Here is a 27,280-nt window from a genome sequence, read left to right on the forward strand (position 1 = left end):
TGCCATCCCCATTTACAGAGGGCCAGGCCCTCGGAGGCTCCGGGCAAGGCCACCCCGGCTGTCTAAGGCCACGCTGCTCAGAAGCTGCGATAAAATGTGAACCTTGAGCCTTCTGATCCCACACCCTTGCGATGTGCAGCCGGTCCTCAGGGCAATGGAGCAGCCACAGCTGGAGCAGGACTGGGACTGCGATGACTTTGGCGGGTGCTGCCGGTGCGGGAAACAGAGGCACGATCAGAGCCTTCCTGCCTCGCAGGGTGCGGCCTGCTGGGTCCGAGGCTCAGACCCCAGAGCCCCTGAGCCAGGGAGCGCTGCCCCTGTGCCTCCCGCTCCGGGCGCCTGCGGTGGGGGGAGGCCTCTTTCAAGGTGTGCTCACTGACCTGTCATCTTCCCTGCCCTTGTCCCCTTCCAGCCCCTAAAGACAATGAAGAGCGCGTGTTCAGGGAGCGCATGCGGCCCAGGAAGCGGCAGGGGGCCGTCAGGCGGAGGGTCCACCAGGTCAACGGCCACAAGTTCATGGCCACCTACCTTCGGCAGCCCACCTACTGCTCCCACTGCAGAGACTTTATCTGGTAAGGCCCTGTCTCCCCGGAACCTCTGGTTACGCCTTCTCTGAGGTGAGAAGTTGGGGAAGAGTTGGAGGAGAATAGAAACTTCGTTTTTAAAGTGCTGATGTGCTTTATTTCTTCTCTATTTGATTGCAGAAGACTTTTCTGGAGGCTAAGGGAGTGTTTTGTCCCAGGGTTGGGGAGTGGGGATAAGTGGGAGGAATGGTGACTTTATACCTAGGATCATGTCATATATCATTGTTTAAGGGGTTACGATCTTTTAACCAATAGCGGTATGTTGTGATGTATATTTTTTAAAAAAAAGAATCTTTATATTTTAGAGACACAAGCTTAATCATTTAGAAATGAAATGGTGTGATGTTTGAGATTTTTTTTTTTAATACGGGGAGAGGGGCTAGCAGTAGAAATGAAATAATAATAACCAATCATATATTAATCACTCTTAGAGCTGGGTGATGGATCTGCTACATTTATCTCTTTATTGTTGTATGCTCTGAATTTTTCCATTATGAAGCTTAAAAAAAATACTTGACTTGCCAGTATCTGTAATTCAAAGCAGTTCTTAATAACTGTTATAACAGTGGTGCTACTAGGCTGCCCAGATTTCAGAGGAGTGAGAGAGCAGCATTGGCTGGAGTGCTCAGGGAAGGCTCCCCGGAGGAGGTGGCATTTCTCCTTTCATGATGACTAGGATTTTGATAGGCAAAGACAGGTAGGTTGTAGGCCTTTTTGGGAGGTGGAGAAGAAGCACTGGCTTTGGGTATTGGAGGGGGAATTTTAATGAATGCCTACCATGTGCCAGTTTCGTTCTTATGCACTGAAGATATCTAATTAAAGCTTTCCAATATCCTACAAACTGTGCATTATTAAAGCCATCCTGCTAACAATACTGAGACTCAGAAAACAAGACAAGTATGTTGTCCTCCAGCTAGAAAGTGATCAGAGACCCAGTTCCACCCCTGGTGAGCCCAACTGAAAGCTTTTCCTGACCTCCCACCAGCCTTTCTGGCAACCTCTCTGAGCTCTTGAAGTTGGCACTTGGATCCCGTGGGGGAGAATGAGTGAGGCCAACCTGCAGCACAAACAAACCAAACCAGGGAACATTCGAATCGGTCTTTGAATTCCCAAGGTGTCCAGGAGTGGCTTGTCTTGTCCTCGTGCTTTTCCAGAACTAGTCACCGAGGTTGGCATGGACATTGGAGGCGATGTGGCTCAGAATACACTCAACCTGACTGAAGCAGAAATAATGCCCCACTCCCACCACAGATACATTTCACCCCCTGCCCCCACCCCCCCACCCCCCGGGGCCGCTTTACCCTCTGGCCTACATATTCGGTAGTTTGGTCATGAGTTGTGTGTTTGGAGGGAGTAGGTTGTGAAAGCTGAGATTTATGGATTCAGGTCTCCTCTAAGCCCATGGTGAACCCCACTGGATTCTAGGTTTCCTGAGGCGTAGCCCCTGATGACATCTGGCTGCTGCTGCTGGGCTGGAAATTGCAGATTGTCCCCTGGCCAGTTGGTCGTGGTGCTGAGGACAGGGCCCAGGCCAGGCTGGTTGGGTTGTTCTGTGTCTATACTGACCCTAACCCTGCCCCAGGGGAGCCTACGCCTGCCCTGGAGGGAACCTTGAGCGTTGGCCTTGATCAAACAGTACATTGAACCCCTAATCCTGGCCACAGACTGACCGAGGACCCTTGACTGCTCCTGAAACGCCCAGGGAATGTGCCTATAAGCCGTAGTCCTCTGACATGATTACCCACAAGGGAAGGATACATTCGACTAACCAGGACCTGCCTTGAGCAAGCAGAGTCTTCGTGGTTTTCTAGAACACTATAATGGCCCCACTGGAATGGCTGTTTGTCTAGGAAACCAAGCCCTGACACTGACCAAAACTTGTACCCATTCTAAGCACTGGGTCTACTTTCTGTTGCCTCTGAAGGAGTCATTTTTTTCCATGATTTTATTTATTTGCTTGGAGTGAGAGAGAGAACACAAGTGGAGGGGAGGGGCAGAGGCAGAAGCAGACTCCCCGCTGAGCAGGAAGCCTGCCACAGGGCTCCATGCCAGGACCCTGGGATCATGACCTGAGCCAAAGGCAGACGCTCAACTGACTGAGCTACCCGGGTGCCCTGAAGGATGCTGGATTCCACAATGCTTGGTGCATTGTGGGTGGTGGCCAGAATGGGGTGACTGTGTGGTTTTTGACCTACTAAAACTTATTAAAAGGTTGTATTCTTCTTTGCAGGGGTGTCATAGGAAAGCAGGGATACCAATGTCAAGGTAAGAGGCATTGTATGAACCTAATCCTTGGGGGCCCACAGGTCTGTCCAGATCAGTGACACTCCTAGGAAGCGTGTGCTGGGTTTGATGACATTTAGAGGCTCTCAACAGTTTGCATGCTTCTGATCCCTCTCCAAGAAGCAAGACCCTGCTTTTCTGTGTCCCTGCCTGGCCATGGCTCCCGTATTCCCCTGTGGGAGCAGGGATAGGGGAGTACCTTGTGGGTGCCACCTGTCTCCGCTGTCCCAGGGGTCTCAGCACCCCTCCTAGTGAGACGCAACAATTGGAGGCCCTCGGAAGGCCCCACTCTGCACTGAGCTGGGCTCCGTGTGTTCTCTCAGTCCCGTCCCTCTCTCGCTCCCTGAAGAAGCTCCCTCACCTGCCCACTTCACTCTTTTCACTCAGTGGTCCTTGCTGATTCTCTCTTTTCTTTCTTTTCTTTTCTTTTCTTTTCTTTTCTTTTCTTTTCTTTTCTTTTCTTTTCTTTTCTTTTCTTTTCTTTTCTTTTTTCTTTTCTTTCTTTTCTTTTCTTTTTTCTTTTTTTTTTTGTGTGTGTGTGTCTCTACTGTGGACTTATTAACTCTTCAACATTTAAAACGCACTTGACATTATTGCAGCTTGTCAGTTTTCAGTTCTTTGACTATAAAATGCAAGGTCAGGTTGGCTAGGATTGGAGGGTGGATACGTGCTGTGCTCACGTCAAGGTTTCTCCGCGGTTAGAACTGGGAGACCATTCCATCTCCTCACTCAGGCTCTGGTTAAGTTGGGTATCACCCCGGGGTGGGGACCCTGAGTGGGTTCTGTTGGACATTGCCATGTCCTCAGGGTAGCACGTATGCAGATGGCTCCTTACCCTTTGAGCCACCACTGCCCACGCTGCCTCATGACACTGAAGACAGAGCTCCAGGCCCTGGTGAAATGAAGCAAAAGCGTTTAAGACGGTCTGGGCCACAGAACACCCATTCTCCCGCTGCAGTGCTCCCTGTCACACGCGCCAACCCTGACGTGATCTGGGGTGGAGCACAGGACTGCTGCAGTGCCTTTAATAGACCTGCTTCACCGAAGGGAAACCGTGCCCTGACCTTGGCACATAGAAGCGGGGAAATTGATCGGTACGTCTGGAACTAGAGAAAACTGCTGATGCCCTCTGGGTGGAAGCGGTGCGCTCTTCTCCAGAGCATTTAGGGAACCCTGCTGGCTCTGATGGCACAGCGATGCAGGAAGGGCTTCTTTAAGATTGGGGACGGAAGGGGCGTGGCTCCGCTCATCCCTCTACTGAGACCTGAACCTTGGGGTGCAATCCTTTTACCCCCACTTGTCGCTCAGCCTTCCTTTTTTTTTTTTTTTTCCATCTGCAGTTTGCACTTGTGTGGTTCACAAGCGATGCCATGAGCTCATAATTACGAAGTGTGCTGGATTAAAGAAACAGGAAACTCCCGATGAGGTAAATATTTATAACATTGAACTTCTGGGCTTTCTTCACCGCCACTCCCACCCTCCCCTGCCTCCTCCGGGGTTCCGAAGCAGCTCCTTATCGCTCTGGGATCCCCTCGCTTTCTTCCTTGAGTTGATCAGGGTTAAGGGAGTTGTCCGCAGCCTTCCAGCGAGAGGCTCAGTCGACAGAAAGAGTGGGGCTCGGAGTCCGTTTCGTGTCTGTGGATATTATGCCAAGTGCGGTGCAATCCCAGATCCCCAAAGCCTGCGAGGAAAATGTGAATTGTCTTATGTCATTCATTATCTCATTGGAACAGTGAAGTGGCAACTGACATGTAAGTGGCTCCCCGCCGCTCATAAACATCGAGAGAGACACAACACACAAGCGGGAGCCTTATCTTTATGAGGTGAGGGGGGAACGGAGAGGAATTAGCAAACCCCAGAAACACTTAGGAGACGGGAATAACTAGGGTAATAATACCAGCCGGCATTCATGGGGTACGTACCGTGTGCCCATGTAAGTTCTTCAACACATAGTATTTAACCTCATAGCAGCCCGAACGAGATGATGTGTAGTTATCATCTTCACTTCGCAACACAGAGAGCGGAAGCACAGAGAGGTCGCGTTAGCTTGCCCCAGGTCACACAGCTAGTATGGGGAAGAGCCACGCTCAAACCTAGGTAGTCTGTTCCACAGCGTCTGAGCCCTTGACCGCTGGACTCATCGTCTTGTATTCTTACAACCTAGTATCAGATTGGCTGTTAGGGAAGTCGTTAGGGGTCAGGAAGGGAGACAGTTCAACAGCGAAGGTGGGTTTCTCCTGACTGAGCGATGGGGAGGAGAGTGTGAGTGTGGGCGTTATCTGTGTTCACAGCAGTGGGTTTCCGAGGCCTGCTTTTAATTCTCGGTGAAATAAATAAGTACTGCGTGATCATAGGGCATTAGAATTGGGGGTCAGAGAGACGCCAGGTGGGTTGATAATCAGGTGGATTTATAATTTGGCTTCCAAAAGGATTGACTTACAGGACTTCTTTGACTTAAAAATAATTCACCCAAGTGGCATCTTGGCATCTGAAGTATTTCCTATCCTTTATCTCGTTTCGCTTTCACACAGTCTCTGGAAAGCAGCGAGGGACACGGCTTGGATGGAACCTTCTACGTCCCTGAGGGGCAGGCGGCCCAGGGCACCAGGGTTGTTTGCAGGGGCTCTGTTGACACGGTGGACGCTGCAGGTGGTCACCACCTGGGCCTCCTGGCTCCAGTGCCAGGATCAGGACCCAAGCACACTGTCAAGCTTGTTACTCTGATGAGTAAACGAGAGGCAGGTGGCTGGCTTGCTGTCCGTCCATTCCTTCCTGTGCGCAGTCCGCTGAGCACTTCCTGTGTGCTGGGTCTTGTGCCACGTCCCGGAGAAACAGGAACACACGATTCCTTCCCTTCAGGATCTCACGGGATTCTTCTACTGGGAGCCCTTCCAGGCTTCTAGAGCTCTCCATATCTCCTTGGAGGGAGAAGTCCCCAACGGGTTTGTGCTGTGCAGGTTAGAGGCTTGGGGTGTGAAATACCTGTGACAGCTGAGTCTGTGACCAGCTCTTTCTGTCTTTCCTGGCCTGTTGGCAGCGAACATAAGTCACCAGCGAGGTGTGTTCGCAAACTTGGCATGTGTCCCAAGGGAGATAGATTGTCAAGGATCAAGAACGGGGCCGTGGGTTTCTCAGCCCTGTGGAGCTCCTGCCTGGCCCGGGGCCCCTAGGGCCCATCTCCTGGAGCATCGGCGCGCCCCCACCCCACCCCCGGGTGACGGATGTGCCCTCTGCGAGTCCAGCACTGCTGGGGAGCGCCCCCCGAGCTCATTTCTTCCTGTCACTGCCTGCATGTGTGCACACACCTGCACACCCTGAATACACGGGGCCCTAAGCCCCAGGTATCTCTGATGTCTTCCTACCGTGAGGTGCTTTGGAACTTTTGCAGCAAGAGCTCCCAGCTGCTCTTCTCTCCCTGTTTCCTGCCTGCACGTTGGCCCTGAGGACACACCAGTCCCTGCACTTCCAAGTGTGCTGACCGCAGGAGGCTCTCCTCTGCATCACCTTCCTTCCTTCCTTCCTTCCTTCCTTCCTTCCTTCCTTCCTTCCTTCCTTCCTTCCTTCCTTCCTTCCTTCCTTCCTTCCTTCCTTTTTGACCTTCTGGTTCTGTCTTGCTGCTCTTTTCTTCCTTCCCATACTTCTGCGCTGGTCACACCCCAGTTTCCAGGTCTTCCCAGCAAGGTGGCGTGTGCACATATATACCGGCGTGCCTGCCGCCCTTTCTCTGATTGTGGCTCTTGCATGTGACCCGTCCTCCTCCCACCATTCTCTGATACCTTCGAGTCCTTGGTGGCCCCTCAGCTGTCCCCGCCCCTCACTGAACCTCCTAGTTCCTGGACACTTCCCCACCTCTTCACCTTTGTCTGTCGCCTGTGTGCCTCTGAGGCTCTTCCTGGAACCCACGAGTCTGCTCTCAGTGTAGGCCAACCATATCTTCAGCATTTGCAGGAGAAAAGTGGGTGCAGTGATCTGCACCCTTCAGGAGGAGCCGGCAGAGGTAGACGTGATGTGACCACATTCACGAATACATCTGCCTCTACTATAAATCTGGGGAGGCGTGGGCACAGTTGTTGTCAGTAAACCTGGAGATCTCGTACTGGGGCAAGACCCTGAGTGATCGCCCATGGCTCTCAAGCAGGGTCAGTGAGGTTCTGGCCCAATGGAAGGGTCAGCCTCTCTCTGCCTCACTGTGAAGGCAAGTGACCCTGAGTGCGTGTGCCTGTGCACAGGCATGCCTCATGCCTCTACATTTGGGATCAAGTCCGTGTCTACATCTATGTCCATGTCTAGCTTTATCCCCTCCACCTTGCCCCCCCACAGGGGCCTTCATTAGCCAGTCCCCGGTGAGCCAAGGATAGATTCTTTGCTGCATGCTCTGCACTCCCTGATTCCCACATTCAAATGCAAGAGTACTTTCTCCCCAGCCCACAGGGTCTCTGGTGATGGTCTCGCCCATTTTGAGAGGGACCTGGTTCATGTGTCTGCTCCACTAGAGATGTAGATGGAGAGTGAGTGGCTCTGTGGAGGGCCACAAGAGACCCAGAAAGGTGGGCCAATGCTGACCACCCCTCGCTTCAGTGTCTCGTCCACCCCACGGCTCTGTGACATGAGGTGGGATGGGCATGCCATCTTTGTTTGCCAGATAAGGAATCTGAAACCCCAAGAAGTCAGGAAACTTCCAAGACCTCACAGGTGTTTGGTAGCAGACCCAGGCCTGCAGATCAAACTGCCCGGACTCCTTTTCCCCATCCTTCCCCATCCTTCTTACACCTTCTCTTTACTCTTTTTAAATAATCCATAAATGGCAGCACTGCTGGTAGAAGCCCTGGGCTCTGAATTCACACTCGTGGGCATCGAATCCTGCCTCTGTTACTTATCAGCTTATAGGCAAGCTTCTTTCTCTCATTGTGCTTTAATGTCCCCATCTGTAAACTCAGGCTAACGATGGCACCTACCACACGGGGTGCTGGTAAGGTTGAACTGTGCTGATGATGATGACACCTGGCTTGTGGGCAGTACCTATACCTTCATGTCCTTAGTGGTCACTGCTCTGTATTAGCAGTCTTCACCACAATTATTGCTTGTCCCAACTGACAGGCTACAGTTTCCACAGCTGTGCTGCGTTTTCAGGGCATTTATAGAATCTGTCCACCATCAAGCTGCTGGAAAACAGCCTAGGTGCGGCCTCCATGCACAAAGCAGCATTGAAAAACCCACAGTGATACCTCACTAACAGCCAGAATGTGAGGTGCAGATTGGGCGCCGTGTGCCATGAGAGTGTGAATGAAGCCCACAGCCCTGGAGTGATGCTGCCCAGGGGAGCGAGGCCTGGCCTCTCAAGGTCCAATAGCGAGGCAGAGAATGAGTTATAAGGGCATCAGGCCCCAAGGCCCTGGGAGGGTCTCTGCACCTTGCTTCTCAGGGCAGCTTTCAGAGCCAGGCTCTGACCTGCCACCTTCAGTGGCCATGTCTTCTGGGTGTGAACGAGCTTGCCAGTGACCCTGTGTTTTGCCATCCCTGCAGGTGGGCTCCCAGCGGTTCAGCGTCAACATGCCTCACAAGTTTGGTATTCACAACTACAAGGTCCCCACCTTCTGCGACCACTGTGGGTCCTTGCTCTGGGGCCTCCTACGGCAGGGTTTGCAGTGCAAAGGTAAGGTGCTCTGTGCCCTGCCCTAGACCCCCCCCCCCCCCGCCCCATACTCTCACATCCTTTTGGTCTCCCTGTAGCCTTTTTAAAAAAATTTTTTTGTTCTCAGAGCCTCCCAATTAAATTCCAGGTTTGGCCAGGGCACTGAGCACAAGCCCTTGTTACATGCTGCTTAGTTACTCCATGGATTTGTTAACGCAGTCTCCGTGCAGAGCGACCAAGGAAACTCCATAGAGGGAATGCTGAGGAATGTGTGCTTCTCCCATCTCTGAGACCATGAGGATGCTGGGAGGCATGAGAGGAGTCTATAAAAATGTAGAAATATTTTAAGGAAAAATACATTGGATCAGAAGGGAAGACATATTTCTGGAGTTAGGACCTGAAATGAGTAATGGCTATCTTTCTGTGACGATCTGTGGTTCTGAGCTTATTCTGGAAAGGAGTAAGGTGCTTTCCTAAATGCTAGGATGCTCTTACATCTTATTGATCCCTCACAGGCCCGTTACATAGGTAGTATTATTCCCGTGACCCCGAGGTTCAAAGACCAAGTGACTTGTTCATGTCACGCCGCTTATTAGTAGGAATAAGGTTTGAACCTTGACCCTTGAGTTCTCAAGTTCCTTCTTCTCTTTCCTGCCCATGAATTGCCTTCTGCTCAGATGAGATAGGTAACAGCACATGGTAATATGGGAAGGCAGAAACATGCTGTGGGGGCCTGACTGGAGTGCTTAGTTCCATGAGCTGGTCCAGCTGGCATACAGAGTTGGACGTCCACAAACTGTTGGGCCGGAATATTGCATGGCTTTGTACCGAATGTATTATCAATAAATTCCCATTGTGGAAAAATTAGAAAGAGAGATGAAGTATAAAAAAGGAATACTGAGACCGAGAACAGATTGGTCATTGAAGGGATCCCAATGAGAAATTATGACGATTAGAAATAATGTTTGCAGCTGTAGAGGGAATACAGAGAGGAAGAATAACTAAATTGAAGAGTAATCTATTGGATGTGTGACCGCATCCACCTGGGAGGATGGTGACACCATTCGCTGAGAGAGCAAATTCAAGAGGGAATGCAGGTCAGAGGCAAAGATGGTGGAGCTGATTAAGGGCCATGCTAACCCCCAGGTGCCTGTGGGAAATCTACAGGGAGCTGTCCAACTATTGGGAATTCTCACTGAAATTCTGAGGGAAGTCTACATTGAGTGTTCAGACTTGGGATTTGTCAGTGTAGTGGTTAAAGGTATAGAAGGTAGTAATTGAAGCTGGAAAGTCAGTGTCATCCCCAGAAGTGCCTTGTGTGTGAAGAGAGGAGGTAACACCCTGAGATTTGGGGGAGGAAGGTGACTGGCATTCAACGACAAGCCTGCAGAGGCAGTTGAAGAACCTCAGAGGTGGGAGGAGAAGTCTTGAGGAATGGCAGTGTAGAAGTCAAGAGTAAAGAGTATTAAAAAAACGTTTAAAGGAAGTGATAAGTGGTGCCAGATGCTTCCAAGAGGCCACTCAAGGTAAGAAGTGGAACATGGGGTTGGATTTAACTAGTAGGAGGTCACTAGCGACCTCGGTAGGAGTCATCTTGGTGGGATGGAAGCCTAGGTGTGGAGGCTGAAGCCAGAATGGAAGATGAAGTATCCTCTCAGAATGTTTTCTGTAATGAGGGAAAATACTATGAAAAAGGAGAAATTAGTGAGCCAAGGGGGAGCAGAGTGGGCCTTGGGGAGAAAGATGGATACCCCTCCTCCCGGCTGGAAGGAAAGCCTGGAGACCAGGCCTGGACACGGATACATTTCCTATGTTAGGGATGGGAGGTGAGGGGACTAGATGATCCCTTAAGTTCTGAGTCTGTTGAGGGCATTGCAAGGAATTCCCTTGTCTTCTGAACCTGGACATCCCTTTTGAAGTCGAAGTAAGAAGAGGGTGTGGAAGCCATGACGGGGTGGAGGTTGGAAACAGCTGTGCAGGCAACTGAGGGTGTCCTGACTTGGGACAGAAGGAAGTGCTGGCTGTGGACACATCTGCTGTCCCAGGTGAGCTGCCCAGACTTTCAGACCTCCCCGTCCAGTATTCTGGTGCACGCCCCTGACACAAAAAAAGCAGGGCCTGCCCGAAATCCTTTTTGACACTAAGTGACATTAAAACAATGGAAGAGGAGGAAATAAATGGATCAGGGCCCAATGAGTGTTGTTAGCAAATGTTGATGCATTTGGGAAGGGTTGAGTGGGGCTGCCGGGAAGCACAGAGCCTGCTTTGGATGGGACTCCAATGTCTGGTGTTCAGTAAATATATTAATGATTGATCTATCTAGGGAGTCTAAATGCAGATAGTGTCATCTCATAAATATTGACATCTTAAGAAAGCAGCCCAGACGCCCAGATGTTGCTGCCAGGACTATGGGGGCCTTGGATGACCCTGGAAGAAGGCAGGGTCCAGGGGTGTGTACTCAGCTGTTTTGGCAGGCAGCACTCTCACGGCTGCTCAAGCAAGAGCGGGGGAGAATGAGGCTACCTGTTCCCAGGAGCCCAGGGCAGCGGGAGGGAGGCAGGCCCACGGGCTGCGAGGCCAAGAGTCCCAGCACACGCTCACAGATCTCCTCTCTCCTGTTTGTCTGATATGATGGTGAACTCACCTCCCCTTGCTCCTTTCCTACTCCTGCTACCTACGCCCCCCCGCCACCCTCAATTAGCAGACTGTTTTTTTAGAGCAGCTATAAGATCTATAGCAAAATTGAGAGAAACGTATGGACATTTTCCATATACCGCCCCATCCCCACGTGCTCACAGCCTCCCCACTGTCAGTGAGCCCCCCACCAAGTGGTACGATTGTTACAGCTGCTGAACCTACAGCGGCACATCATCACCCAGTGTCTTTAGTTTACATTAGGGTTCACTCTTGGTTTTGGACATTCTGTGGGTTTTGACAAATGTATGATGACAGGAATCCACCCTCCTAGTACCCTACAGAATGCTTTCCCTGCCCCAGGTTTGCCGTGTTTCCTTCTCTCTCTCTGTTTTTTTTTTTTTTTAAGATTTATTTATTTATTCATGGGGGGGTGGGCAGAAACACAGGCAGAGGGAGAAGCAGGCTCTCCGCAGGGAGCCCAATGTGAGACTTGATCCCAGATCCTGGAATCATGACCTGAACCGCAGGCAGCTACCCAACTGCTGAGACACTCAGGCGTCCCTGAGGTTCTCAACCTCAGGGGTTTGCCCCTGCAGACCCCTTACCCTATGGAGAGGGAGATGGTCGCAAGAGGCCAACAGGGGCCCCCGCTTGCCTGGGTCTGAGTCTAGTTCTGCTGCTATGATTACTAAGAAAAAGAAACCAAGAATTATGCCCAGGGTCCTGGAGCATGTTCCTGTGGAGCTGGCACTAAGCCCCCTGACTCTGATCTGTGCTCCATGCCCTCTCCTAACTCCAGAGGCCTTTATCAGGTTCCTGCCTTTGCTGGAACATGCCACCTTGATCCCCAAGGCTGGGGCCCTGGTCCCCTTGTCCGTGGCTTCAGCTTTGTTGCCCATCTCACTCCTGGGAATCAAGTCACATACTTTCAATGGAACAGTTTTCTTGAGACCTTGGATCTACAGGAAAGGATCCATGAGACTATCTTGGCAAGTCTAGCTACCTAGACTTGGGGGCGGGGGGGGGGGGGTCAAGGGTTGTGTGTGTACCCCTCTGTCGGCCAGGGAGAAGGTATGTCATCACCCCATTTTACTGGAAGGGAATGGAGAACTGGAGAGACTGTACAATGTGCACAAGGGTGGATACAGCCAGGGATGTGTGGGGACCGGCCTATGTCTCTGGGCTGCCGCCTCCCTGCGCATGGCCTGGAGGCCCCGGACCCTGGGAGGATGCTCACAGATAGTCGTTGGGTAACCCAGCTCCTAAGTCAGGGGTAGAAAAACACTGGTGCCAAGTGAACAGACAAAATACTTCATTCCTGTCTTTTTTCTTAGGATTAAGGTGCCCACAGAGTCAGAGTCTCTCTCTAGACTCATTTGTGGGTCCACCTGAGCACCCCAACCACTGTTAGACCAGAAACTGGCTTCAAACACCCAGATACCAGCATCCATCACCAAGCCCCTGAGGCATTTGAATCATTTCCGTTCTTCACTTCACTTTAACCACACCACTTCCTCACCTGACCTCACCTGTACTGTGAACCTCTAGGCCCTTTTGTACCTGTGTTTTATTTTTCTCTTGACACATGGAGTCAGTCTCCCTGGAGGGAAAGATACCCAAGGCCTTAGGATTTTTGTTTTCTTCTCTAATGAAGGTGAGCGGTTCTCACTCACCTTCTGGCCCACCCCCTACTTCTCTTCCACCCATGATCTTACACTCCCATCTCCAGCACAGCTGCCCTAAAGTCATCTGCACCGAGGGACAAGTTAGCAGAAGGCCAGATCTGTCTACACAGCTCACAGCATGAACTGTAGGGACCTGAGGAAACCCTGCTTTCTTTCTCATGCCTATGTGATGGGGTGGGGGAAGGGGGGGCGGCGCAGCCTACGCCTACCTCTCTGCTCTGATTGCAGCTCTGTTCCCAGCCAGGAATGAAGGCTCACTGGAGAAAGGTCTGGCCTAGAGGTTCCCAAAGAGTCCTCTCCCCAGCCCCCTGCCTTTCTTTGAGATCCCATCTTAATAACTGCTGTGATCTGTGGCTGCTTTCCTGGTCTAAGGGGATGAGGAATGTGTCCTTTTGTTTGAGGACCAACGACTTAGGGAGCTGTGGCCCATCGGGGTCACAGGCTAAGAGTCTGGGAAGCTGTTCTGGTCTTGGTTCCATTATTGCCTGGCTGGACAGTTGCAGGGAGGTCACTCTGGCTTGGTGACCTGGGCTTGCTTCTTTTTTTTTTTTTTTTTTTTTTAATTTTTATTTATTTATGATAGTCACACACACAGAGAGAGAGAGAGAGGCAGAGACACAGGCAGAGGGAGAAGCAGGCTCCATGCAGGGAGCCCGACGTGGGATTCGATCCCGGGTCTCCAGGATCGCGCCCTGGGCCAAAGGCAGGCGCTAAACCGCTGCGCCACCCAGGGATCCCACCTGGGCTTGCTTCTAATCTCAGCTGCCCTTCTGTCTTCTGAGGACTCTAATGAAATAATGAACTGAGTGATCTTAGTTGCATACTATGTGCAGTGGCTGTGGAAAGCCAGGAACAGAAAAGAAAAGAAGAATTTTCTTCCCTTTCTTTACTTCCTTCCTTCTTCTGTCCATTGTCCCTCCCTCCTCTCTTCCTGCCTTCTCCCTCCTTTCCTTTTTCCCTCCCTCCCTCCCCCCCCCCTTTTTAAGTGTTTTGGACATTTAAAACACTTTAAACACGCAGAAAAGGATTTTTATTCTCATCACTTCTGAAAATGTTAGTCCTTTATTATTTTTCTAACAACTAGATTCCTTGTAACTTCAAGTTTTGTTTGTATTTTTAGAATGGAAAAAAAGAACACTAGTAATATGTAAATAATTCTTACCCTCAAAGATTCTAGCAAGACTCAAGTATCTCTATATGAAAGATATTAAAATCCTTTATATTTTCTTTCTACTTCCATGCCTAGACTTAACTGCTATGGGTCCTTCCATGGTAATTGTGTGTATGTTTGCTGCATGGATACCTAAACTCGCTTGCTTGCTCACTCACTCGGTATTAGGTATCTATTTCTGCATTACAAATTATCTCAAAACCTGGTGCCTTGAAACAACCAGGGATATCTCAGAGTCTGTCTCTAAATGCAACTCAGCTGAGTGCTTCTTGCTTGGGGTCTCTCAAGAGCTTGTAGACAGACCGACATCTGGGACTCTGGTCTCATCTGAAGGCCCGACTGGAAGAGCATTCCTTCCAGTCTTGCTCATGAGGCTGTTGGAGCCCCAGGTCCTGACTGGCTGTTGGCCAGGCTGGACACATCAGTTGTTTGCCACATGAGCATCTGTATAGGGCAGCTCACAGCATGGCAGCGGGCTTCCTACAGCACAAGCAAGCAAGAAAGTGAGAGAGGATGCCCGAAACAGAAGCCACAGTCTTTTGTATCCTAATGGCAAAAATGACATCCTATCACTTTTGACATTGTCTGCACATGAGAACAGATAACTACATCTGGCACACAATTGGAAGGAATGACACGAAGACATGGATGTCAGGAAGTGGAGATCATTGGGAGCCACCTTAGAAGCTACCTGTGCTCCCCTCACATACACTCATGCACCCCTACAAACATACACACTCGATCACCTTCTCTATGAGGGCTATTCTGACCACCCTTTTAAAAACTGAAGCTCTCACCTCTTACCTTGCATCACCTTCCTCTGCTTGCTTTTTCTTTATGAAACTGACCATCATCTAATATTGTAAATTACTTATTTATAAGTAATATATTTCCACCCTTCAGAATATAAGGATCCATGAGGATCCATGAGGGTTTTTTTCCATCCATATTGCTGTTTCCCCAGCATCTGCAACAGTGCTTGACACATTGACACTTAATAAATATTTTTATTTAAATCCTCTATGCATCGTTATGTAATTTGCTTCCCCCCCATATGTCTTAGGGTATTTCCAAGTCACTATATTAAGTCTACTTTATTCTTTTTAATGGCTGCCCAATATTCCATATTATGAACATTCTATACATCATTTCAACATTGCCCTCTTGATGGACACTTGTTTCTGCATCCTCACTATTTCATGCTGCTGCAAATATCCTCATACAGGTATCTTCATGTGTCTGTATGAATAGTTATGGAAGAAGGCCCCTAGAAGTCCTGCAATAACTTTAAGCCCTGGTCTTTTTGTGGTTGGATCATATAAGGAGTTAATCACATAAGGGGACTTTTGTTTATTTGTTTGTTTTTGATCTTTTTTTAAAAGATTTATTTATTTATTTATTTATTTATTTATTTATTTATTTATTTATTCATGATAGACACAGAGATTGAGAGAGAGGCAGAGACACAGGAGGAGGGAGAAGCAGGCTCCATGCCAGGCTCCATGCCAGGATCGACGTGGGACTCGATCCCGGGACTCCAGGATCGTGCCCTGGGCCAAAGGCAGGCGCTAAACCACTGAGCCACCCAGAGATCCCTATTTGTTTGTTTTTAAATGAAGTTGCATTAAGTATTTTCCCTTTTGCCTTGGCACTAAATTTTACATGATTGGAAAATGCTTTTGTAGGGAGTTTAGGATTTCAGACACCTCCTACCTACTGGGGTCTGGCCTGATAGTTGCCATCATGCTGCCTACTTTCAGATACTCTCCTCAGAGTTAGTGTTCATTTAAAAGCATGGCACCCTGCTTTGTGCAAGGCATCATGGAGAACTTGGAGATAGAGCATTACTGTAGCTTTCTAGGAACTTCCACTTTACTTGGGTAGTAAGCATTAACAAGTTGAATAATAGACTTAGTCAAACAGCCAGTCAAAAATAAGTGGGAGCAATTCATGGGCAAGAAAGGCCGTCAGGACAGGCTTTGGGGAGAGATGGTGCTCCAGCTACATCATGAGGGAAGAACAGGACGTGAAGACCATGGAGGCAAAAGGGAAGACATTTTAAGAAGACGGCCAGTTGTAAGTTGAGGGCATGGAAAGAAGAAGCAGTTGAGTACTCAGCAATGAAATGCTACAGGAGGTCTGCTTGGTTGGTTTGGATTCCTCTGCAGTAACACCGGGCAATGCCTGGGGGTCCATGCTCTCAAGGTTGGTGGAGTTTTCGTCCAAAGAATATTGGGCAGCAGACAGTTGGCCTGTCAGTCTCTGGAAAGCTTTGAATGATGGTCCCAGTGTGATCAGGACTCCCAAATCTCTGGCTGGTGACATAGGGTATCCAGTGTCTGCCCGGGACTCTACAGTCTGTCACCCCTGCCCCTGCCAACTTGTATTATACAGTTATACAGTTTCCTATTGACAATTATTTGTCCTCTGTCTCCGAGCATGGCATGGCCGACTGTAACCTGCCATGAAATCAAACTGATGCCCTGGCTCATGCTCAAGGGCCAGATAACTCTAACATAAAGAGATTTCTGCAAGACACACAGGCCTGCCTCTCTGCTCAGGTGTGGCTTTGTCATTGTTCTCAAGTCATCTACTTGCTCTGAAAAAATTCCCAAAGCCTGACCTGCCTCATCTCTCCAAAGGCTGGTAGAATGGATGATAGGAAATGTAGGTCGGTGTGCTGCAGTGCCACCCAGAATGGAGTGGGAGCTCAACAAACATGAGTAACTGGGTGGTGGTAGAGTGATGATTCTCCTTTTAAAAGAGCCCCAGCAAGCCTGCCCGGTTTCTTCCCAGCATGAATTACACCGGTGAAACCACTGGAAATGAACAGGGAAGACTTCCAGGGCTAGGATTGGCAGCCCAGGGCTAATGGTCCTTGGCCTTGGTGTTTACCAGCAGTACAGAGGTGGGGGAGGACAGTTTGGGTGGTTTGTTTGGCCCCTATTCCTGTGGGTGAACCTCGGGTTTCTTTTGGTTCCCGCCAGCACATCCACTTTCTTTTACTGATCTGTACCCTCTGGGCGTCAGGCCCCAGCCTCCAGGGGACCCATTATGGCTGCCTGAATGATCTCAAGTTCCCCTTCCTCAGCCAGCTTTGTCCTCATGTTTCCAGACTTTTCAAAGCACTTTCAAAGACACTATCTCGTGCTGTCCATTTTAACTGACACAACATTGGGATTTTTAAAAAACTTATCAAGAAAACTATATGGCTCTCCCAGGGAAATAACAGAATTTTTGAAAATAGAAAAATCTTTGAGGGGAAAAAACCCAGAGTTTTAAAAGTAAAAAACGAAGAAGTCCCCGAAGACCGCTTCTGTCCTGCTGTCCAGCCAACCCACATTGGTTGGTTAGGACAGACTGGTTTAGCCTTTTAACAGCAGGGGGCGCCAGAGGCTACATTATGTAGATCCGCTGCCCTTGCTGAGAAATTCTTTCACTTTGGTTGCTTTATTCTTGTCCTTACTGTCACCTCATGAAGAAGCATGAAGAACGCATTCATGGGGCTGGTGGGCAGGAGTAGGTAAGGTGAGCCTAGTGTCAAAGGGTAGCTGCTGCTATGGGGTGTGGAACTGGGAATTTTGAGCAGAGTGCTGGGAGTACTTGGTGGGCCTGAGATTTCCAGGCATCACTACCAGTAATTCAGAGAATCAAGTCAGTGCCAGGGACCGGCTGTGGTGGAGCTGCCTTATGTGTTTATATTGCCTGAGAAAGGCCCCTCCCACCAGCACCCCTACCCTGCACCCTCATCTTTGGGTGTATGGACATCTTGAGCTCCATAGCTCAGCTGAGCCTTCCAAGGCTGAGTTGGGGTGGAGGGTGGTCTGTGCTGTCCCTCCTTCCGGGCCAGTGACCAGACCATGGATTTCTCTGCTTGGTTTCATTCGGAAAGTTTTGTGTGTGTGCAAACGTGCATGTGTGTGTGTGTTTTAATGTACTTGAATTTTTAGAGAAGTTTTAGGTTTGCAGCAAAATTGAGGGCAGGTTACAGAGATTTCCCATATATCCCCACCTCACACACACAGTCTCCCACACTATCTGCATCCCCCACAAGAACAGTACGTTTATTCCAGTCCGTGGACTTACACTGACCCATTGTTATCACTCGGTTTACATTAGGGTTCTCTCGTGATGTTGCACGTCCCATGATTTTGGAGAAATGTATAATGCCCTGTGTTCACCATTATAGTGTCATACAGAATAATTTCACTGCCCTAAAAATCCTCTGTGCTCTGTTGCTCCCCGTCCCCCAACCACTGGCAACTACTGAGCCTCTTACAGTTTCTATGGTTTTTCTTTCCCAGAACATTGTATGGCTGGAATCATACAAAATGGAGGCTTTTCAGATTGGCTTCTTTCACTTAGCAATATGCATTTAAGGTTCTTTCATGTCTCTTCATAGTTCAACAGATAATTTCTATCTAGTGCTGAATAATTATTCCATTGTCTGGATGTAGCATAGTTTATTCATTCACCTGCTAATGGTCAAATTATTTGTTTCCAATTTTTGGTGATTATGAATAGAAGAGGTGCTGTGGACCTCCACATGTAGGTTTTCACATGAACATAAGTTTTCAAATCATTTGGGTAAATATCAGGAGTATGAGGGCTAGATTGTGTGGTAGAGTATGGAAGAAACTGCCAAACTCTTCCAAAGTGGCTGCACCATTTTGCATTCCCACGAGCAATGAATGAGATTTCCTGTTGCTTCATACATATCCTCACCAGCATTTGGTGTCAGTGTTTTGGATTTGGGCTATTCTTAGAAGTGCGTAGCAGTATCTTCATTGTCATTTTAATTTGCACTTCCCTCATGACATATAATGTTGAGCATTTTCTCCTACGCTTGGATGCCATCTGTATATCTTTGGCGAAGTTTCTGCTTAGGCTTTTTGCCCATATTTGAATTGGATTGTTCATTTTCTTATTGTTGAGGCTTAAGAATTCTTTTTTTTTTTCTTAAGATTTTATTTATTTATTCATGAGAAATACAGAGAATGAGAAGCAGAGACTTAGGCAGAGGGAGAAGCAGGCTCCCTGTGAGGAGTCTGTTATGGGATCGCAGGATCATGCCCTGAGCTGAAGGCAGACGCTCAACCACTGAGCCATCCAGGTGTCCTGAGGTTTAAGAATTCTTTTAATGTTTTGGATAACAGTCCTTTATCAGATGTGTCCTTTGCAAATAGTTTCTCTCAGTCTATGGCTTATCTTCTCATTCTCTTGACAATGTCTTTTAGGGAGCAGAAGTCTTTAATTTTAATGAAATCCAGCTTATCAGTTCTTTCTTTCAAATCGTGCCTTTGGGGTTGTACTTTAAAAGTCATCACTATACCTAAGGTCACCTAGATTTTCTTCTATCTTCTAGGAGTTTCATAGTTTTGAGTTTTATTTTTAGGTCTGTGAACCATTAGTTTTTGTGAAGAGTGTAAAGTCTTTGTCTAGATTTGTTTTTGTGTATGTGGATGTCTAGATATTTAGTACCATTTGTTGGAAAAAAAAAAATCTTTGCCCCCTTGTATTTCCTTTGCTCTTCTGTTAAAGATCAGTTGTATAACTGTGGGGATCTCTTTCTGGCTCTCTATTCTGTTCCAGTGATCTATTTGTCTTCTCTTTCACCAATATACACTGTCTTAATTATTATACCTTTAGATTAAGTCTTGAAGTCATGTAGTCTCAATCCTTGAACTTTGCTCTTCTCAATATTGTATTGGCTCTTCTGGGCCTCTCCATATAAACTTTAGATTCAGTTTATCAATATCCACAAAATAACTTCATGGGATTTTTATTGAGAATGCCTTGAGAAGGCACTGAGATTTCCTACTCATGAACATGGACTATCTCTCCATTTATTTAGTTCTTGTTTGATTTCTTTCATCAGAGTTTCATAGTTTTACTCATATTGACTTTGTACATATTTTGTTAGATTCATACCTAAGTATTTCATTTTTTTAGGTGCTAATATAAATATCATGTTTTAAATTTCAAATTCCACTTGATCATTGATGGTATATATGAAAATGATTGAGCTTTGTAGATTAGCCTTGTATCCTGCATCCTTGTTATAATTGCTTATTAGTTTCAGAAAATTTCTGTAAATTCTCTGGGATTTTCTACATAGACAACCATGTCATCTGTGAATAAAGGGAGTTTTATTTCTTCCTTTCAATCAGTATATCTTTTATCTCCTTTTCTTATTGCATTATCTAGTACTTCCAATACAATATTAAAAAGGGCTAGTGAGAGGGGATATTGTTGCCTTGTACTTAAAACTAGAAAGCTTCTAGTTTTTCCATGGGGAAGTATGATATTAGTTGTAGTTTTGTTGTAGATATTCTTTATTAAGTTGAGACATTTTTTCTGTATTTCTTGGTTGCTAAGAGACTTGATCATGAGTGGGTCTTGGATTTTGCCAAATGCTTTTTCTGCATCTATCAGTAGGATTATGTGATTTTTTTCCTTCTTTAGCTTATTGCTCTGAAGGATTACATTAATTGATTTTCAAATGTTGAACTAGTTTTGAATACCTGAAATAAATCCTACTTGTTTATGGCTTATATTTCTTTTTATGCATTATTGGATTCAATTTGCTGGTTTGTTGAAGATTTTTACATCTATATTCATGAGAGATGTTGGGCGTAATTGTCTTTTCTTATAATGTCCCTTCTGTTTTCATCTTCTAGAAAATATTGTAGAGAATTGGTATAATTTCTAGTTTAAATGATAAAATTCACTAGTCAACCCATCTGGGCCTGGTGCTGTTTTGGGAAATTATTAATTATTGACTTGATTGGTTTAATAGATATTGACCTTTTACATTATGTATTTATTTTGTGAGTTTTAGTAGTTTGTGTCTTTCAAGAATGGTTTTGAGGGATGCCTGGGTGGCTTGGCAGTTCAGTGTCTGCCTTTGGCTCAGGGCGTGATCCTGGAGTACCGGGACTGAGTCCCACATTGGGCTCCATCCATGGAGCCTGCTTCTCCCTCTGCCTCTCTCTCTCTGTGTCTCTCATGAATAAATAAATAAAATCTTTTTAAAAAAAGAATGGTTTTGAGGTATACTGCTAATTATGAGAAGTTGTGTTTTTACTTTCAGTCAGTTCAAAATATTTCTAAATTTCTCTTGAGATTTCCTTTTTTACCCAGGTGTTATTTATTAGTGTGTTATTTAATTTCCAAGTATTTGAATATTTTCTAACCATTTTCCTGTTTTTGATCACTAATTCCACTGTGGTCTGAGAGCAGACATTGTATGATGTTTTTTAAATTATTTTAAATTTGGTAACGTTTGTTTTATGGCTAAGAATGTGGTCTTGATAAATGTTCATGTAAGCTTGAGAAATATGTGTATTTTGCTGTTGTTGAATGAAGTAGTTGCTAGATATAGTAATCAGTTATATTTAGTTCATTGATAACGCTGTGACTTTGACTATGTCTTTATTGATTTTCTGCATTCTGGATCTGTCTGTTTCTGATAGAGGAATGTTAAAGTCTTTAACCACAATAGTAGATTCATCTATTTCTCCTTGTAGTTCTGTTTTTGCATCACATATTTTGATACTCTGCTGTTAGATGCATGCACATTAAAGATTTAATATCTTCTTTGAGAATTGAGCCCTTTGCTATCTCTGATAACTTTCCTTACTCTAAAGTCTGCTCTGTCTATAATAAAACATAGCTACTGCTGCTTTCTTTTAATTAGTGTTAGCACAGTATATATTTCTCCATGGATTTAATTCTAATCTACATGTGTCTTGTATCTAAAGTATGTTTTTTCTAGATTAAATATAATTGGGTCTATCCTGTTTTTTGATCCACTCTGACAATCTCTTTTAAGTGATGTACAGTTGACCCTTGAAAAGCACAGGTTTGAGTTGCATAGGTCCACTTATGTGTGGATTTTTTTTTTTTTTTTTTTACAGTACTGTGAATGTATTTTCCTTAGTATTTTCTCAATAGCATTTTCTTTTCTCTGGCTTTGTTGAAAGAATATAGCATATAGTACATTTTATATACAAAATATGTTTCATGAACTGTTTATATTATCTGGAAGGCTTCCAGTCTACAGAAGGCCATTAGTAGTTAATGGGTGTAGTTTTGAGGAAGTTAAAGTTCTATTTGGATTTTTGGCTATGCAGAGGGTCAGCATGCCTAACCCCTGTGTTTTCAATGGTCAACTGTATTTAGCCCATTGACATTTAAAATGATTATTGATATAGTTGGACTAATAACTACCATTTTTTCTCCTGTTTTCCATTTGATACCCTTGTTCTGTGTTCCTATTTTCATTTTCCACTTTTTTCTACTTTTTGTATTTTCAGTTGAATATTTCATATGATTCCATTTTCTCTCCTTTTTTAGCATACTAGTTACTCCTTTTTTTTTTTTTTTTTACTTATGTTTGTGGTTGCCTAGAGTCTTTATTTCTTCCTCACTTTTGAAGAATAATTTCACAGGGTCCAGAATTCTATGTTGGTGGGGGGTTTTCTCAATACTTAAAATATTTCACTCTGTTATCTTCTTGCTTGCATGGTTTCTGGGGATGAGTCAGATGCACTTCTTATCTTTGCTCCTCTGTAGGTCAAGGTGTTATTTCCTTCTGGCTTCTTTCAAGATTATTTTCATTTATCTTTGGTTTTTTTGAAGTTTGTGTATGATAGGCCTAGGTGAAGTGTGTTATTGTGTTTTGTCTTTGTCATATATCCTGCTTGGTATTCTCTGAGCTTGCTGGATCTGTGGTTTGGTGTCTGACATTAATTTGAGGATATTCTCAGTCATTTTTGCTTCAATATTTCTTCTATTTCTCTCTCTGTCTTCTTCATCTGGTGTTTCCATTACACACATGATACAGTTCTTAGTCTGTTTCTTTAGTCTTTTCTTTCTCTTTGCCTCTCTGTTTTGGAAGTTTCTATTGATGTATTCTCAAACTCAGAGATTATTTCCTCACCTGTGTCATTCTACCAGTCGGACCAGCAATGGCATTCTTCATTTCTGTTACAATGTTTTGGATCTCTAGAATTTCCTTTTGATTCTTAGAATTTACATTTCTCTGCTTACATGGTGCATTGTTCTTACATGCTATCTACTTTATTGATGAGAGCCCTTAATATATTAATCACAGCTGTTTTAAATTCTTGGTCTGAGAGGCTCCTGGGAGGCTCAGTCAGTTGAGCATCTGACTCTTAGTCTCAACTCAGCTCATGATCTCAGGATTGTGAGATCAAGCCCCACATCAAGCTCTATGCTCAGTGCAGAGTCTGCCTCTCCCTCCCCTTTCCCCTCTGCCCCTCTGCTCCCTCTTTCTCTCTCACAAATAAATTCTTTAAAAAGTAAATTAAAATAAAATTTTAAAACATATAAATAAATTCCTGGTCTGATAATTCCAATATTCCTGCCCTGTTTCAATCTGGTTCTGATGCTTGTTCTGTCTCTTCTACCTGTGTGTGTTTGCCTTTTAGAATGTCTTTGAACTTTTTCTTGATAGCTGGGCATGATGTACTGGGTAAAAGGAATTGCAGGAAATAGGCCTTTAGTAATGTGTTGGTGAATGTGGGGGAGAGGGAAAACATTCTAGAGTCTTATGATTGGATCTCAGTCTTTCCATGAACCTGTGCCTCTGAACTATAAGCTTTTAAGTGTTACTCAAGGGGCTTTTTCCTCCCCACTTAGGTGGGACAGAATGACTGGAGTGGGCTGGAGTTGGGTACTTTTCTTCTTCCACATGGAAAGCTAGCTAGAAGGAACTGGGTTGGGTATTTCCCTTCTCCCACATGGAAAGCTAAACAGGCTAGAGTAGGGTATTTTCCTATCCCTAGGGTCAGGTAGGATCTGATAAAACTACAATAGTTTAGGCTGTGGTAAAATAGTTTCTCCTAAAAGCAGGCCTTGTTAAGAACTGAGTATTCAGTGGTTCCTTTTCCCCTCCCCCTGGCAGAAACTTAAGGTAATATTTCCCCAGTGTTCACTGTGAGAACCTGGTCAAACTCCTAGAAGCAAAATGGACAAAGTTGTGAGGGCCCCCTCTAATTGGGTCTGCCCAGGGTTTGGACTCAGCCTTGTCCACTTCGAGACTCCCATGTTTTGCCAATTTCAGTTCCAATTCCCCTGCCCTGGTGCTGGTTCCCACAGGGGTTGCTGCTGGGGAGTTTCTGCCCAGTGAGTTGTAGTTCATGGTAGCTGCCTGTCTGTCTTGGTCATTTTGGTGGCAGCAGTGTGCCGTGACCTTACTTCTCTGGTAGACCTGAGAAGAGTTGTTGATTTTTCAATTTGTTCAGCTTCGTACTTCTAAGGACCGAATGACGTTGTCTTAGTGCCTTACATGCTATACTGGAAACCAGTTGATGTTTTTCACTTTTGATATCCTATACTGACAACTAAGTGATTGAGGGGGCGGGGGGGAGAAGACTTTGAAGCATGACTTTTGTTCCTTTGAAATTGGATTTTTGATTTGAAAGGAACCTTGGAGGTCACTTCGTTCAATGTCCTCATGTTGGGATCAGCATCTCAGTAGGCTCTACTGTGCACTTCTCTCTTGGTAATACTCCCACATTTTAGCAAAGTAGTAGCATGCACTGTATATATGCAACCCATTTGTGCTCAGGATCCAAATGGACTTTCTCCAAATAAACCAGTTAAGTTCTTTTATAGTCAGTGTTCTGCTCCCTAGAAGGAAATATAATGTGATATTTATCCATAAACAGTGGTTGTCTCTGGACAGTGGTTTGATGGATGCTTTTAGTTCTGTGTGATGAGATGATGGGTAGTTTTTATTTTTCTCTTTTCTGCATTTTCCAAATTCTATCAAATGAACATGTATTATTTGTACAATTAAAAAACAAAACAAAAAATCAAATAAATTAATTAATTAAAAAAATAAAACAAGGTAACATTTTCGGTCATGAACATTGGAAGTCTCCTCTCTGTGTCTCCTTACAGTCTGCAAGATGAATGTTCACCGGCGCTGTGAGACCAACGTGGCCCCCAACTGTGGAGTGGATGCCAGAGGAATTGCCAAGGTTTTGGCTGATCTAGGTGTCACTCCAGACAAAATCACCAACAGCGGCCAGAGGAGGAAAAAGGTAACTGCCTATTTGGTGGTGTCTCCAGGGCTCTTCGTGCTGGCTTCCCAAGAGTCCCCCTGAAGTGAGGTTCTGAGATCCCTGGGTTTGAGACTGTACTCAAAACAGCATGTGCTTAAAGGGAAGGAAAAAAAGTGGTCAGGCAGGTGACATTAAAGTCTCCTTTTGTTCCAGAAGTAGGGGGAAAACAAAGCAAATAGCAAATCTCAAGTGTCCTGTTCCTCAGGGGAACCTAATCTCTGAGATGAGGACTTTGGAGTTCTCTCTAGAAAAAGCACAGTTCTAGAAAAGGAAGTAGGTGTATCTGCATCCAGAACTAGCACGAAAGCAATGTTAGTGTTTGAACTTTGCCCCTGGCATCACCGTAATGAGGATACATGGATGAAGAGTTGGGACCACATTCTTTCCTAGGGAGCAGGCCAAGAAGATTTGTGGTAGTGCTGGCACTCAGCCACCTAGGGGATATTGTTAATGCCCCACCACATGAAACATCTGGGCCTTTCTTTGGAGACCCAAAGTCTCCATGTCTCCATAGACCCATGTCTCTATCCATGTGACATTCTGAATGTCAGTAGGAAGAGGTCCATTGGCTAAGATGTTATTTTGGTAAGCCAGGGCCTGCAGATGTAACTAGAGCTAAAGGCATCCATAGCATTTCGTTTGAAGGTCCTCCTTGGCCTTGGCTTCCAGCCTAGAAAAATGTAAGAGTCTTCCAAAAAATAAGTTATGAGAAAATCGGAACCATGTTAACTGGGCAAGAAATCCTGGTGGGGGTCGGGGGTGGGCAGTGACCCTCGTTTCCTAGTTTCAGGCATTCTCAAGCACTTACCAGAAAAGCAAGTCTGTCTTGGGGTGCTCTAGAATTTTGACTCCTAAATATTTTCCCTAGATCCTGCCCTGAAATATCTTCTGAAGAACTCTGTTTCCCTTCTCCTTTTTAGAACTGTCCACCTTTTCCCTGGTGCATCTCAGGAGAGCTCTTTCCCCTGAATAGGGAGGTTTGGATTGTCTCCATCTCTTTAAACTCCTCTCTCTCTACCTTCCCAATAAGCAAAACTGTTTTGCAAGGGTTGGAAAAAAAAGAATTCTCTCTCTGGTTGGAGTTAGCTATGAGATTTTTGTGCTTCTGGTGGCTCTTAGCTCTATAAATCCCACTAGTAGAAACAGGGCTTTAGTTATTGACCCAAGACATTGCAATTGTAAGCAGAATGTCAGCACCCAAGAATGCTAGGCCCCCACCAAAGAGGCAGGTTAAACAAACACCCTGTGATGACAGTGTTGGACACACACATTTATGAGCTCTAGGGAGAGGCCTTTTCAGGAGAGATGGCTTTATTCCTTGCTAGAAGTAAATTGAGACAGAATCATTATTGTCATGAAACATTTAAGAGAAAATGCAATACACACCTGCCCTCTCCCTCCGACTTACATGGGCCATAATGCCAATAAGTAGACATCATCTGTCTGTTTTAGATTTGGGGGAACCTGGGGCTAAGAGGCCAACATGGAGAAATTCAAGAGACAGAGTTAAAGACTAAAGGATTCTGATATTTTTATTGATGTATTGCTTCTGGTGCAAAAGCTGGAAAAAGCCACATGACCCAAGTAGTAGCTCAACTTCATGTGAGAGGAAGGGAAAGAAGTACCGTTGGTCAGAGAAGCTAAAAGGGCTTCTTTGCAAGAATGTTAGGCTTCCTAGGGTGTTGTCTTCATGTTGCCCCTTGCAAGTACTCCATTGTCCAGAAGGACGTGTGCAGACAAGATCAAGAGTAAAATAAAGCAAAACTGTTCATGACCCGCTTAGTCCAAACCTCTGATTTTAGTGGGAATTTAAGATGGGTGTGCCAGCATCTGTGCCAGGAAATAGGCTTCCCTGGGGGGTGGTCTATTAAAATTTGCCGACCAATATCAATACATCTAAAAATATTTATTGAGCTCCTACTAAAGGTATCATTTTGTGCAAGGCACCAGGAGCAACACAAATACTGGATAGTCTTACCTTCAAAGAGACTATAGTCTACCTGAGAGCCCCACACAGTATCTACATGCAGATGCCATTAACTAAATACAGCTGAACAAGATGATGGATAAGTGCCCAACAGGTGTTAGAAACAAGTGTTGAGTTGCTTTGGGTGCGGTAACTTGCGTTGCTTGCATAGGTGAGGGAGGTTTCTATGGAAGGGGGACAGTTGTGCTTTGCTTAGACAGGTCGG

General features: G+C 45.9%; 1 protein-coding gene across 4 annotated transcripts in view; it reads left to right on the plus strand.

The window, feature by feature from the left end:
- Positions 1-27,280, plus strand: part of PRKCE (protein kinase C epsilon) — a 525,000-nt gene that overhangs the window by 341,336 nt on the left and 156,384 nt on the right. For all 4 annotated transcript variants that reach the window (XM_049115863.1, XM_025465791.3, XM_035695928.2 and 1 more), the window contains exons 3-7: positions 413-572; positions 2,815-2,849; positions 4,208-4,293; positions 8,391-8,520; positions 24,925-25,067. In XM_049115863.1, coding sequence (XP_048971820.1) covers positions 413-572; positions 2,815-2,849; positions 4,208-4,293; positions 8,391-8,520; positions 24,925-25,067 — 554 coding nt within the window. The remainder of the gene's footprint in view (positions 1-412; positions 573-2,814; positions 2,850-4,207; positions 4,294-8,390; positions 8,521-24,924; positions 25,068-27,280) is intronic.

This window comes from Canis lupus, chromosome 10, assembly GCF_003254725.2.
Source record: "Canis lupus dingo isolate Sandy chromosome 10, ASM325472v2, whole genome shotgun sequence".
NCBI classification, from domain to species: Eukaryota; Metazoa; Chordata; class Mammalia; order Carnivora; family Canidae; genus Canis; species Canis lupus.